A 14,706-nucleotide genomic window follows, 5' to 3' on the forward strand; every position below is an offset into this window, starting at 1 on the left:
AGATTGAAATAAGAAAATTCCTGAAATGGGGCATAGACTAGACTTAATTTTATTCTGATTCTGATTTATTTTTCTGTATTCAAGTTACGGCTTTTCTACATCTGAAACATTTTAAAAAACATTTTTATAGGGGTATTTGGATAGGTTCCTTAGCTCTAGTTTGCATAATTCCAGATTATATCGTTTCCCATTTGGTTTATTGTTTAGCTTTCAAATAATATTGATGACATAGTAGAAATAAATATTAAATTTCTTAAATAGGAAATGTTTGCTTTATTTATAGTTTAACTTTTTTACATGACTCCCTTTGAACAGTGAACTTAATTCAATAATTAAGCTTAATTTATTAAAGTAAAAAATGCAGTTCAGATTAGCAGTTCATTTGATATGCCCTAGTTGAGTCTTTTTCAAAAGATTTAGAGGCATACTGACCTTTCAAAACTTAATGAAGAACCAGGAAATACCAAGTTTTACGTTTTTTAAATTGACCGTTAGTCAAAATTTATATCTGTTTTCATGTTTATGTTTTTTGCATTACAGGGGCAGAAAACGTTTTGTAAGTGAAGGAGATGGAGGTCGTCTTAAACCGGAGAGCTACTGAATATAAGAACTCTTGCAGTCTTAGATGTTACAAAAATATATATATCTGAATTGTAAGAGTTGTTAGCACAGTCTTTTTTTTTTTTTTTTTTTTTTAAGCACTTGGGTACAAGGCATTTCTGAAATTTTATAGACTTAAATTTAAGGGGAATTTTTAAAGGAAGTGTTTTTCTTTTTCTTTCATTCTTTCTAAATTTCTTATTGTCTTTATTTTTTTGACGGTATAAAGGAGGGACAGAAAAGTAACCACTTGTTAAGTGGAATATTCTCATAAGCTACCTTTTTTAAGTGCCATGTTTATGACCTAATCATTCCAAGTTTTGCATTGATGTCAGACTGCTACTCCTTTCTTTCAAGGACAGTGTTTTTGTAGTAAAATCACTGGTTTATACAAAGCTTTATTTAGGGGGTAAAGTTAAGCTGCTAAAACCCCATGTTGGCTGCTGCTGTTGAAATACTGTGCTTTGGGATTTAAAAAAAAAGTTATTTGTCTTAAAGAATTTTAAGAAAATGAGTTAGTCATGAGACTTATGCATCTTTCCAGGGAACATAATGATTGGTCTTAAAAGACTAGACAGTTAAGTAAATGGTGGCTGGAACATCTTATTTTTCTACAAAACTGGAAAATTGAACCTGGTTCTAGAAGAATGTGTGACAAAATAAAACATGTGAAGCAGTGTTGATTCTTTATTGGGAGTACATTTATTTTAGGCTTTAAAAAATTTATTTCACACAAATTTTAAATCACATAAGGTGTGTATTTGAACCTAGTGAGTTTAAACTTTGTTCCTTAAAACTTATTTGCTGCTGTTCTTCTCTGCCATTTCTTGTTGGCGAATCGTTTCCTGTGCTGCTTGTTGCATTTTTTCCAGTTTTTCCAGAGTCAGAGATTTTAAGGGTAAAAGTTTGGGTTTACACAGCACCATTGTGGTTATATCTTCCACAGACAACTGACCTAAGTTAAAAAAAAAAGAATTAATTTGATTGAGATAACCTAGTTATTTGGTGGTTTGGTGGTTTGGATTTGCAGGTAGAATGGAGGTCTAAAAACTTGATAAAATCTCTTGTTTCTCATAGTTTACCCCTGTAACATTTCTTCAATATATTAAAAAAAAAATTTTAATGCTAGGGAGAGTTTGTGAGGAAGACAAGTTTTGAAATTTCTACCTAAGATTCTAAGCTACCACAGGACACAGAACTTTTTGTTGTCAAATATTTAATTTGAAAAGATTTGGGAGAAATGCATAGTGCTTAAAAAGACTTGCATAGTGTCTAAAAATTACTCAAATTACTAAATGTTTTACAGAAACCTTCAGCATTTCTTACTATTGCTTGATTGAGGTTTCTTTCTTTTATTCACATTCAGACCTTATTTAATATTGTGGATTATTACAGAGTTCTTTTTCATTGAAAATTTAGTATTGTAACCTATAATCTTTAGTATAACAGGATTTCTAGGTTAAAGAAATAACACTTTGTCACATTTTTATTGGGAAACATAAAAACGTGATGGATTACTTGACAATCTACTCCTGAAAGAAGCATAGTAGAAATGGACAGTAAATGTGGGATATACATAGCACAGTAATTTCATATTTTTAGCTTTTGAGCCTACTATGTGACACTGCCAATTACTTTTTTAGGTCCCCATAATATTCTGTGATCTAAGTACTTGTGATTTAAGTACCTTGTTTTGGAAGAACTTCCCGGAACATGGACTTCACTTCTGCCATATCTGAATTGTTAAATCCAGTTTTTCCTTCAATGAGAAATCAAGTATTAGTATTATTTAAGAATGGATTCCCCAACATATTGCTTGAGATATTTCCATCGTAATTTAAGAAGTAAAATCGCAATTCCCATATAAAAAATGAACTACTTATCCTGGTATATTTTTTCCCTTAATTTCCTGTGGATCTTTTAACTGAAACAAGGTTGAGATAGTTCATGCAAGCATCTAGATCTTGTCAACTTCTACTAGTCAGTAGTGGTGTTAATTGGAAGGCTGCATAGTCTACATTTTCCCCCTTCCTAGTGAAAAATTTGTACGGCGTTTGTTTTAGATGATGGTAGTGATCCAGTAGTACTAGCTGAGGAAAAATAAGGGCATTTATGTGCATCCACCTTGATGTACTGATAGCATCTCCTCTCAGTGCCTCACTTAAATAACATGACCATTTGGGAGGTGGTTAAGTGGTAGGGAAAGAATGAGGTAGGAGGTAAACATTTCCTAACTTTCTCACTTCTCTTAGTAGCTAACAGCTGGTTTCTACTTTAACCCTTGTGCTATAATGACAAAAGTATCCTAAGGATAAGTTAACTTGGCTGCACAGCTGCAGGTTCTAAGGAAGTAACAAACAGGTGAAATTAGGCCTTGAACAAGTTGAGGTATGCTTTCAATTTTGTTTCCCTCTGCAAAAATACCATATGCTAAAGTACCCACAAACACCCTCGTTTGAGTCTTTTGTTAGGACTATTCTAGCATATATGCCATTTTGGGCTGATGACATTTGTTCCCACTGTTACATCCCAGATTACAGATACGTTATATATTCAAGGTGTTCTGGATGTAGTTTGTAGCATGGTCCCTTTCTAAACAGGTGCTTCTCCAGATAGTTCCACCCATTTTATGATATTTCGCCATACTGATGCATCCTTACCATGTGTCTTTCACAACATCACCAGCACAAAAGATTTATTGTTTGTAAAGTGGTAATGCTGGCCTGGTGCCTGCCTTAACCGCCCACTGCAAATGAGCTGTAATCAAGTGAAGCTGCTTCTGGTCTTAGTTATTCCCACTCCACTACTACATTCACGTTCCTAGTAAAAGCTTCCTACTTTCATTCACCAAGCCTCTCCCTGCTCAAATTCCCATTCTGGAACATCTATGCAGCAACTTTACCCTACGCCGCTCTTTCCAGCAGTGAAGATTAGGGAATGGGCCAGGAATAAAGCAACTCCTCCCTAACTGGAATGTGAGATAAATATGCCATATGTATGCAATTTCCTTAAGAGTGCACAACTCCTCTTGAGACATTTTTTTTCTTCGTGTACTTCGGCCTGCCAGTGATAGGTACATAGTGATCATTTCCCCCCTTTTTTTCCCCAGATTATGTTGAAGGCTAACAACATTGTCAATTCCTGATTAGCTTGAATATAACCAAAATGACATGAAACCTCTCTAAGATAAAAGCAATGAAAACATGCATTAGGCCCTTATTTGGACCTAATCTGACAGGACATGCCACTGAAGGGGAGGATATACAGTATAGGTGTTGATAAATGTGAAAGAAATAACAGCTACATGTTTTTATATTACCAGATATTTTTATCACCGAAATGCTAAACTGGTGGGTGACCCAAAATCAATTCTTAGCTATTTTATAGATTAGCAGTGCAGGCCACCCAGAATTCAATCTCTACCCTTTGCTTTCTGTAGTCTATCTCTTTCACACCCAAAATCTGGCCTGAGGAAAACAGTGAAACCTGGTGCACTCTACCAAACCTTAGTTCTCGGTTGCTGTTGGTATAAGAAGGGGTGTGGGGATTGGTGCCATCACCCGCCTGGGTGGAATGTCTGCTTTACTAAGGTTGGTTCTTGTTCCTAGTCCCCTCTGTGCGTCGGCGGGAGAGGAACAGGAAGGGAAGGGCTAAAATAAGCATGGTGGTGGCTGGATGGCCACACTGGCGAGGCTGTCTTGTTAATCAACTGCCCAGGGAGAGGAGGAAAGAGCATTTATTTCCTTGTCCAGATGGACTACTAATAGCCAAAGGTGGGTGTTTTGTTTGGTGTAACATGCCATAAGGAACTGTGTGGCTGCTTCTAAGAGTCCTTTCTTATTGGTAAGGTAAGATGTGTGTAATACTGGAGACAGATGGGCCAAAGAAGAAATATCAGCTATGGCTGGAACTCATGTTTATCATACAACTGCTGGGTCATTCAGTTCAATAAATATGTGTCTGTCATGTGCCAGGCTCTAATCATTAGTGAACAAAATAGACAACAAAGACTTTGCCCTTTTGGAGCTTAGAGACTAGAGTAAGAGGAGAGAAATAATAGAATGCTAGAAGAATGTGCCATAGAAAATAAAATTGTTTAAGGGGATTTAGGAATGCTGGGGGTCATGGTATTGCAATTTAAATAGGAAGATCACTGTGGGCTTCATTAAGGTAAAGTTTCCTCATTTGGTGCGTATGTTATGTCTCTAAAAATCACAAAAAAAGTCAAGAGCCTGTTAGTATTTGCATTTAGGGAGGGTACAGAGAAATCGGTGCTCTCCATGGTTGGGTGGGTTTGTCTGTACAGCTCTTTCAGAGGGTATTTTGTAGTAGCTACTTTGTAGTATTTTACCAAAACTAAACATGCACATTTCTTTGACCCAAGGTTTCTAGTATTGAGCCCTAAAGAAACAAAGCATGAATGTATAGAGTAACAATGCTCCATAAAGCACTGCATTGAATAGCAAAATGTTCAGCAATATGTCAAAGGTTAAATTATGGAACAGGTATACAATGGATTACTATGTCAGATTTTTAAATGACACTGCTTGTGGAGAATGTAGTGTCAGTCATTTTTTGAAGCTCTTGGTCTGGGTAATTAGAAAATAATGCGTGCTTCCTTTTCTCCCATGGTTCCTTTAGTTTATAATCTCTCCTAGAGATAATGGGTTTAGGTGGGTAGTACATTTGAAAGACAGGACAAAGTAAGCAAAGCCATTTGGGCTGGATGTCTAAAATTAGAAGAATCTGGAGGGAAACCAAGTCTTTGTCATGAAATATTTTACTAAGCCGTAGGAGTGAGACTCGAAAGACACTTAAGTCTAGAAAGGATTACTGCTTTAAATCAATCATACACATGCTGAGAAGTAAATCACACAACTAGTGTAAGTTAAAAATAGCTAGGGGGATTTAGTCTGGTAATGAAACTAACTTTTGGGTGTGGGAGTAGATAAGAGCAGTGAAGCATGCTTCTGATCCTTGAGAATACATATTGGTGGCTCTCAAATTTTATGCTTTCATAGTCCCCTGAGATTTTGAAAAACTAGGTAGAAAAACTATGTACTCCTTTACATATTTGTAAATTGACACACAAATTTGTTATCAGTTTAAGTAGTTACAAAGGATATAATTTCCAGCATACTTAAAAATAACTCATATCAGTCTTTGAGAAGTATATCCAATGTAATTTAAATATTATAGCAGTTTGATAGCTATCACCATCTATTAACTTTAAAAGGAATAATTTATTTTTTAGATATTTTACATTTTCTCCCTAGATCTCTATTTCTAGTCCACTTTATTTTAATGTAATGCATTTTCCTGTGTGCACACATTTTAATGATCATCCTACCATACTTCTCTGCTACAAAAAATGTAAATGAAAAAAATTTGAATTGAGTTACAATTAGTGGAAAATTGGTTAAAAATTACACATTAATAAAATAATGACTGAATATAAAAAATAAAGTTAATGGCTGTGGCTAGGGTGGCTCAGTGGATTGAATGCTGGCCTGTGGACCAAAATGTCACTGGTTCCATTCCCTGTCAGGGCACATGCCTGGGTTGAGGGCCAGGTCCCTGCTTGGGGGCACACGAGAGGCAGCCAACTGATGTTTCTCTTTCACGTAAATGTTTCTCTTCCTCTCTTTCCCTTCTCCTCTCTCCAAAAATAAATAAAATCTTTAAAAAAAAAAGTTAATGGCTATGTTAAGGATGGTGCTTTGGATGGGAACATTGGGCAGTAAAGATAAGTAGAAAAATACACTGTTTTTGGTGACAAGAATTATCCTGTCAGAGTGGAAAGTAAATAGAAGTGGAATTTGGGATCATATGTGCCAGTGCAAACAGACTTTTTCTTTCAACAAAGATAGGAAATGTCAATAATGTGCCAGCCACAGCTAAATGAGGGAGATACAGTGGATAAGAACCAGTTCCTCTCCTTGAAGAATTTGAGGGAGGTGGGATCAGGGAGAAACACTTGTAAATAAATAGTTACAGTGGAAAATAATGTAGTTTAATAGAAGCATATCTACTGTGCCTTATGAAACCAAGAGCATGAATGACTTGGCTCAGGGTGTGACAATGGCTGGTCTCTGAAGAATTACTACACATGATGTGGACTAGTCCCAGGAGGATAAATGGGGGTTTACTATGAAGAGAGGTAGTTGTCTAGCAAGGGGAGGGTGTTCTAGACAAAGTGAAAAGTATGTTCAAAGAAAAGCATTAAGAAAAGCCCAAGGAAATGGGAATGGTGTACACCCAGTATATGTACTATGGTGGGACTGGCTGGGTGGAGGCTGGTCGTGCTCAGCCTCCACTGCCAGGACTTGGAGTTTGAACTTCATAGATAGGAGGGAGGTAATTGGATGGCTCTGAGTGGGCTTGTGACATCTCATTTTTTGGAAAGACATTCTAGATAAAAAGGAAAAGACACTAGAGGCAAAGAAATTAGTAAGGAAGCTATAATTGTTTAGGTGAGGTGATTAGGGTATGAACAAAAGCAGTGATAACAGGCACTAAGAAGATAACGAGGCATTCCAGGATATATGGAGTTGAGGTTTAAACCCCCATCACCACTCTCCCTGTCCCCCCCCCCCCCGCCCCCGCCTTGGTGATAAGGAAATGACCAAAGTTGACTGACATTTCAAGCTCTAACATGTTTGAGTGGATGGTTGCAGGTATTAATTCAAGTTAGGAACACAAGAGAAACAGGAGGAAAGGGTAAAGACCATGAATTAGGTTCAGCCCCACTGAGTGTGGAAGTCCAATAGGAAGGTAAAAAGGACTGGAGGCCCACAGAGCCAATGATACAGTAGTTTAAGCTACAGAAATGGATATGATCTCAATTAAGGATGTGGAAGGATGGTAGATGGTGGTAGGACTGGTGGTGAAGAGATAAAAACAGTGTAGTATCTAAGAAAAGGATCGGGAGTCAGATTAGTCATTTGAACAAATTAATTGTCAAAGCCTCAGTTTAATTGGTAAAGATTATAATAGCACTGATGTACTGAATAACATAATTCATATAAAGCCACTAGACCAGTCCTTAGCACATGGTAAAAGCTCAGTGCATTTCAGTGACTCTTACTGTTTTATCATTACAGAGACATGTATTAGAGTTATTGAGGCTTATTAACAAAACAAAAACAGCAAGCAGGAACAGTTTATAATTGTCCACTCATCTCCTTTACACCCATATTGTCTTAAAAGTTATCTTGAAGAATAGTTTCAATATCCAGAAATCTATTTTAGCTTCTTTCCTTTAGTATAGCATAGTGGCCCTTACATTTTAGTTTGCTTAAGAATAACAGCACAGTGTTTTAGTACAAAATTATATATTTTAACTACATAGACATTTTAAGGGATTTCTGTAGTAATTTTGGAAATAACTTTTACCCTAAGAGTGAATTTTGGAATTGAATTACCCATTTATCCACCTCCCAATGCATCCCCTCATACATACATATTAAATTTAACAGACTCAAGCCAGGTCTAGGAAAAGTTACCTTGTCCAATATCACATAGTTGGTGAGCAGAGAAACAAGACTTGAATTCATATCTGCCTGACTCCAAAGCCTAGTCTCTTCAGTTTTCTCTATGCTGCATCTGTAGGAATGGCCTGATGCCCCCAAATGGATTTAGTATGGTGCCTCACTGCAGGAACACCCAATACTTCAGATGATGTTAGGAGAGTAGACTATGGTGTGTAGAAGCTAATGAAGGTTAAAGTAACACTATCTTTAATACCTGACAAAATGGGCAGTTTTAAAGCTGCTGATGACCTTTGTAGAGGAGGATGAATGTAAAATGAATCAAACAGTAAATCTCACAATAAAAATGTAGGTGCAGCGTACTAACTAGAAGCATTGCCATCTTCTCTTCGGGAATTGTGTCAAAATCAGACTAATGTATGGCTCTAACCAACACGTGGTTTTCCCTTCTCACATACTCCTTAATTTGAGGATTCAGCATTGCAGGGGTCATGTTTGATACTCCCCTGAAAGAAATTCAGCAGGAAAAAATACTGCTTTTAGTCTGTGGATTTTGTTTATAGCATTAGTTACTATTTTTTAAAAGATACCACTGGAAATTTTAAAATCTCAAGCTTAATTAGAAATGTGCAATATTTTAAAAGCATAAAAGTTTTGTATATATATATATTTTACAGATATATAATATGATGTGACCAAGGTCATGGGTTAAAGAGCTGGATGAAACTACTAGCTTTAGATTGTGCCTTAGTTTTTTCATCAGGGCATCTGGAAAATGCAGGCTTCAGTCAAATAGGGGCAGACAGAGAGAGGGAATAGATGACTAAAATCCAAATTCAGCTCCTGGCAATTCAAAGTGTTATGTACTATAGATCAGAAATACCAAAATGAAAACCATACTCTGGGTGCCACAGCCAAGTCTCAGTCTCTAAAAATGCTCAGGACAGTATTTGGATGCTGTAAAAACTGTCCTCCTAAAAAACAAACAAAAAACCCCCCAAAAAACTGTCCTCCTAGGTTGTATTAGTTTCCTTAATCCACTTGTAGCCTTTCCTAGGTGCCCCGAGGAGCCACTCTGTGGGTCAGTGTGTCCATGGTTATCCTCCTGTGTTCCTACCACTCCTAACCTGCCATTAATTCTTCATCATAATTTTTTATACATCCATTCATTTATCTAAATCTTATCAGCTTATCCTAACTGTACAAAACCCCATTTTAAAGTTTGAATTTAAATGCTTCAGTGTTCTAGAGTTCCAAGTATTTTAAATAAGCTGTGACAGTAACATCCAATGTATGATTTAAAACCAAACTTCTACTGGAGTTTCATTTTTTTCTAATCATCACATTTATACTTTATTTAAATTGGGCTACAACTTGTATTCTGGCTCTACTGCTAACTGTGTCATCTTGAATACATTTCTTAACCAATCAAAAGTTTTATTTTCTCACAAAAAATGTTTGGTATCTGTGCTGGGTTTCAAAGTTCAAGTGAAAAGCAGATGTGAAAGTGCTTAGAAATGTAGTGTGACATTTATTATCCCAGCTCTTATTTTTATATCACTATATTAAAGAATTTGTTCTAGATTTCCCATTAAGTACCTTTTAACTCTAAAACAACTTTGAATCCTCATCAACACCATGGTACCTATAAGCATGAAGGTGTTTTCCTATTCAAATCTATTCTACTTAATTTACTCTTCAAGAGCATGTGCTGCCATGTTTAAAAATCAGATTTCACATAAAGTCCACATTTCAGATCTTCTTACAAGTATGACACCACCAGGCCCGTATTCCCACACGGGAACATTTGGCCACGGCCGGGAAGTGATGCCCCACTTAGATGAGCATGGGGAGTTCTCCAGTTTCTACTCCAGTGTGTTGTTTCCCTTTCCCTTACCTGCCCAGCCACGGCAGGCACTTGATTGCAACTTCAGTAAAATGCAGAGCCACTACAACATGTTGTATGCCCTGTCCTATTTTATAATTAATGGGTATTCAGAAGCAAAAATACAATCTAGGAACCAAAGAAGACACCAGAAGAAATACTGTTCATGTAAAGGAAAAAGATACTTTTCTTGTATGAATATTTAATAAGTTCCTTTTAAGTAAATTCAATCTGGCCAGTATAGGTCATGTGGATGGGAGTAAAAGGAGTGGTGGGAAAAATAGCAAAAATTTTAAAATCTTTTGTTATCCAAGATTTGTGGTTAATTACTAGATGAATTTTCAAACACAGATTTCTGAGTGTAAATTAACATGAGAAAAAGGTAAAAGAGGGAGCTCAAAAAGAAAGTATTTTTCAGCAGACACAGTGTAGTAACACTCACTTTCACTGAAGTGGCTACCCACATGCTAGCAGAGTGCCTAATTTGGATTGATAATGTTCATCCGGAGATGCCAATAACGTCATATGTCATGTAGTTGGAAACCATAGTAGATTCTATTCTGTTTTGCTACTGGGCATCTCCTGGTAGAAAAATGTTGCAACATGCTCCGTTTGGCTAATTAATCCAGACTCATGTGAATAAAATGTGTGGTGTCTAGCTTCTGGAATGTGCCGAGGCTGAAGAACAGGAACTGTTCTTCCTGGGTGAACTTGGATGATGGCATTGGTTTTTGTATACTCCAGTAGCAGACACTACTACTCGGCAAGTAGAAAATGACACAACATCCTACTCATGCAAAATGTCTTTTTCTAATAATTTTTGCTATTTTAAAATCCAGTATTAGAAAGTGTTCCTAAAACTGTTAGCTATTAACCTTTTTAAAAAGTATCTGAAGAACTTTTTCACATTCTCAGCATCTGAGATATCTATTTCAACAGTATGCAAGGAAGGGGACTGATCTTTAGATCACCTGCATCAAAATTCTCTGGACAATTATTTAAAAAGTATAGATTGTTCTGGAGACTCTCAGAATCAGAATCTCTATTTTATTTGGTTCCCCACATGAAACTTGGAGAACACTATCTTAGATTCATTCTCACTCAATAAATATTTCATCCCTACTATGTGCCCAAATTGGTCTAAGAAGTTATTGGTAATATCTACCACACAGTGACTACATACCATGAGCTATACACCTGGTAAAGCACTTTATATATAGTTATATATAGTTGAGTCATTCTGTTCAACAATCCTAAAGGATTTTATGGGTCCATTTAATAGAGGATAAATAGAATGAGTCAACTGTCCGAAGTCACCAGCTAGTGAATAGCCCTGTTCCTGAAGCCCAGGTCTGATTCTAAATTCTGTGGTCTTAGTTGCCTTACTTGAATCTGCAGTCAACTTAAATTCATTTCATAGTCCCACACGAGCAAATTTCCTTCCACACAAAAGAAGTGACTGATGGAGTGCATCACTTACCTTTCAATTTCTGCCCTCCCAGAGCATTTCCTTCTGCTCCCTTAAGTGTATTTTCTTCCTTTCGCTTATCTTTCATGATCAAATATAAGTCTAGGATATGAGGAGTACTGAGTGTGGCAGTTTCGGAAGTCTTTCTCTTCTGATTATGAAGCAAATTGTGCAAGCACTTTGCTATCCATTGGGCAGAGAATTTTCCTAATGTACTAAGTGTTAAGTACAATTTTGATTTTGTAGTTTTTAAATGGCTCTGATGAATGTTACCAAAAAGCTATCACAAGAACACCAGGACCAACTAGGACTAGCAAGAAAATTTCAAGGGGAAAAGTAACATTGCCTAAATTGGAATGTGGCCAGATGGCCAGCAGTTGCCTTGGTATTTGCTTTGATAACATCAAGATTCACATGTATTTGAACTGCAGAGCTCACACATCTTTTCATCAACAGTCCTCTGAGTGCCATGAGTCGAAACTCATGAAACTATGCTGACATCAGTACTTTGCTGCAGATTGCATTGCATTAGCTCTACGTGTAGGCAAAGTAGCAGCAACACATTATTAAAGGTAAGCAGTCTATGTTGCCAGTCCAAGGCACTAACACATACTCTATGCTAACAAGATTAAATGCTAAACTCTTTGAAAGATGTCATAGAAGATTGAGTGTGCTGAAAAATGGAATGGATTCAAATCCATGGGTAGATGTAGCTGCATTTGAGAAGGCTTAAAGTATCACTACTGTGAGGTAATGCAAAAAATGTTAAATAGAATCTAATCAAGTCTTTAGACCAACTTCAGAGTTATAAGAAATAAGAAAAAAAGGAGACAAAGACCCTGGTCTGAACTCTTCAAAATGCCAATGTAACAAGGGAAAACAAAGAATGGGGGAACAACTATTCTACATCAAGGACGAAGAGTTACAATATCTAAACACAGTACAGAAACCTTGACTGGATTCTGTTTTTCTTTTCTTTTTTTTTTTTTTTTTTGGCCAGGAGGGTGGAGAAGATATAAAGATATTCTTGGGTCAAATGAGAAAATTTACATAGACTAGGTTTTAAATATTACAGAATTATTAATTTCCTCAGTTGTAATAATGATGTGTTTTGCAGAACTTTATAATTCTTAGGAAATACAGACTGGAAATTTAGGAGTGTCTACTTAACAATAGGCGTCTGCAACCCATTTCTAAATGATTCAATGACAATGAAAAAGTGTGTGAGAAGGGATGAAACAAATATGGCAAAATGTTAACTGGTGGACCCAGGTGAAGCATATATAAATGTTTATTGTATTCTTTCAACTTTTAAAATGTTTGAATATTTCTTTTAATAAAAAAATTGGGGGAATAGATCATGTTTGAAATCTTCAGAGGGGAAGCCTAAGAAAAAGCTGAGTAGTAAAGACAATGCTGAATTTCTGATCAACTGAAGTTCCATAACACTTTGCTGGTAGTGTCTTGGGCATCCAGGAGACATCTCAAAATTCAATCTTTCAATACTTACCAAAATATTATGTGCAGGATAAAATAATAGGTGGATGAATCTGATACCATTCTATTTAGACATAGCACAATGGTGAAGCTAAGAACATAAGCAGCTGTTATATAAAATAGTCTGTCACATAAGAGATACAAAAAGTGCTAGGTAAGCTCAGAGAAAATTACTTCCTGCTGGGGAGAATCTGGAAATATATCTCGAAGGAATCACAAAAGGCTGGTGCTTCAGTGATTAACCTTAGAAGAAACAAGTAGTTCATTTTGGCTGGAATATGAGTAGTAAGGAAGTAGAAATTAGGAAGGTAGGTTTGCTAAACAAGTTCAATTTATCTGAAAGTTCTCCTGGTCTTTTTCCTCTGCAGCTTTAAGCATCCAACCTGGTATTACCAAATTGACTGACAAGTTTTGATTCAAGCCTACAGAACGAATTACAAGGGATAGTGTGTGACACTCTTGTATTTACAAGCCATATAAAAGTAATTCTGTATTTTTATAGATATTCACAAACACTAAGTTTTTAATAAACTGTAGACATGCAGGATCAGGACAGAACTACAGTCAATGCTGACAAACCCTCAAGAGAGAAGGGAGGGAGAAAATTCAGAACTTGACGGAGGCAGGGAAGTAAGGCTGAGAGGTGCTGCTGCAGTGGTGGGGGATCATCCTTTTCCTTTATAGTTGAGAACGGAAAATGATGTTCTCATAGTTCTCCAAAAGTCAGGGATTGAAAGTACTTAATAGGAACTTGTGGGGGCGTGGTCAGGAACTCAAAATCGGAGTTAGGTTCTCCGCCCGCAGCCGGTGCCCAGGCCCCTCGGGTCTCGGCGGGCCGCAGCAGGGCGAGGGGTGCCTGTACAGCAGCCTCGCCCGACAGGGAGCCTCAGAGGGGTGGAAAGAGGGCGGGCCGCCGTCTGGCCAGCCCGGAAAGAAAAGCTCCTTCCAGCGGAAGCGGCTTTGATTCCCGCTCGCCTCCGCGACTCTCAGTCTTCCAGGGACCGTCCAGCCCAGGCCTGCACCACTGGTCGAGGCCGACCGAGGGGCACTCACCTCACTTTGCTACTCCAGTTGGAATGGGCACTCCCTGGGGTGCGGGGAGCGCACGCTTTCCCCACCCTTCCGCCATGACCCCATACAGAAGTGCCAAACGCAACTTCCGGGCAGAACAGAAATTATTGGAGCCCTAAACTCTTGTCCACCTAGGTAAGTGACCAGACGTCCCAGCAAACTAATGGCCTGGAAACCTGCTCCCTTCTCTCCCCGATCCCAGGCAGGTAATCCGGAATATTAATTAACTTGTCAAACATGGGATGTCTGGTCACCTTTGGTTCCATTTCGGGTCTACTTACAGGTAATTCTCTTCCCAGACCGCTCAACTGTTGCCCGGGCAACGGAGGGATTGGGCGAAGGGAAAACTACGTCACACGGGAGACGCGAGGCCAGAAAAAAAAAAAAACAAACTCCCGGTGCCATTAACAGTTATGGCTACCTTGGCTTCAGCGGTAACTTCCGATTGAGAGTTGTCACTCTACCCAGCTGGAGGCTTACTCTGTGACCAGGCTAGCCAGCGGCGCCCAGTGGGCGGGAGAGAGGGCGCAGAGGAGCGGAGGAAAGGAAAAGGGCGGGGAGAGGAAAGCTGGAGCCAATCTCTTACTCTCGTCCGCTGGCGCCAGTGCCTCATCCTGATTGGGCAGCGTCGATATCTCTTGCTCCGCCTGTTTTTCTTCCCTAGCAAGTGATCGGCCGGCGCCGGAGGGGTGGGG

General features: G+C 38.0%; 3 protein-coding genes across 4 annotated transcripts in view; 2 read left to right on the forward strand and 1 right to left on the reverse strand.

Annotated features, from left to right (window-relative positions):
- PDCD4 (programmed cell death 4) overlaps positions 1-1,290 on the forward strand; it is a 29,173-nt gene extending 27,883 nt beyond the window's left edge. The window contains exon 13 of the mRNA XM_045854628.1: positions 541-1,290. Coding sequence (XP_045710584.1) covers positions 541-601 — 61 coding nt within the window. The 3' untranslated portion in view covers positions 602-1,290. The remainder of the gene's footprint in view (positions 1-540) is intronic.
- On the reverse strand, positions 1,280-14,440 carry BBIP1 (BBSome interacting protein 1). 2 transcript variants are annotated; one of them, XM_045854629.1, is made up of 3 exons: positions 14,293-14,440; positions 2,288-2,359; positions 1,280-1,555 (listed from the first exon to the last, which is right to left on the reverse strand). In XM_045854629.1, exons 2-3 carry the CDS (start codon positions 2,331-2,333, stop codon positions 1,398-1,400), a joined length of 204 nt encoding a protein of 67 aa, XP_045710585.1. In that variant the 5' UTR covers positions 2,334-2,359; positions 14,293-14,440; the 3' UTR covers positions 1,280-1,397. The 2 variants fall into 2 exon arrangements, with proteins under 2 accessions (XP_045710585.1, XP_045710586.1); XM_045854630.1 differs by lacking the exon at positions 14,293-14,440 and adding an exon at positions 13,994-14,088.
- SHOC2 (SHOC2 leucine rich repeat scaffold protein) overlaps positions 14,023-14,706 on the forward strand; it is a 75,756-nt gene continuing 75,072 nt past the window's right edge. Inside the window, exon 1 of the mRNA XM_045854626.1 lies at positions 14,023-14,146. The gene's annotated coding sequence lies outside the window, so the exon portion shown is untranslated. The remainder of the gene's footprint in view (positions 14,147-14,706) is intronic.

Source organism: Phyllostomus hastatus, unplaced genomic scaffold (genome assembly GCF_019186645.2).
Source record: "Phyllostomus hastatus isolate PE091 unplaced genomic scaffold, TTU_PhHast_1.1 phas_scaffold_1066, whole genome shotgun sequence".
Taxonomy (NCBI): domain Eukaryota; kingdom Metazoa; phylum Chordata; class Mammalia; order Chiroptera; family Phyllostomidae; genus Phyllostomus; species Phyllostomus hastatus.

Coding starts and splice junctions, on each gene's coding strand:
- BBIP1 (XM_045854629.1), bottom strand. CDS start 2,333: ATGGCAGAAGTGAAGTCCATGTTCCGGGAAGTTCTTCCAAAACAAG. Junction 1,556..2,287: donor GGAAGTTCTTCCAAAACAAG/GTACTTAAATCA, acceptor TTTTTAACTTAG/GTCAGTTGTCTGTGGAAGAT.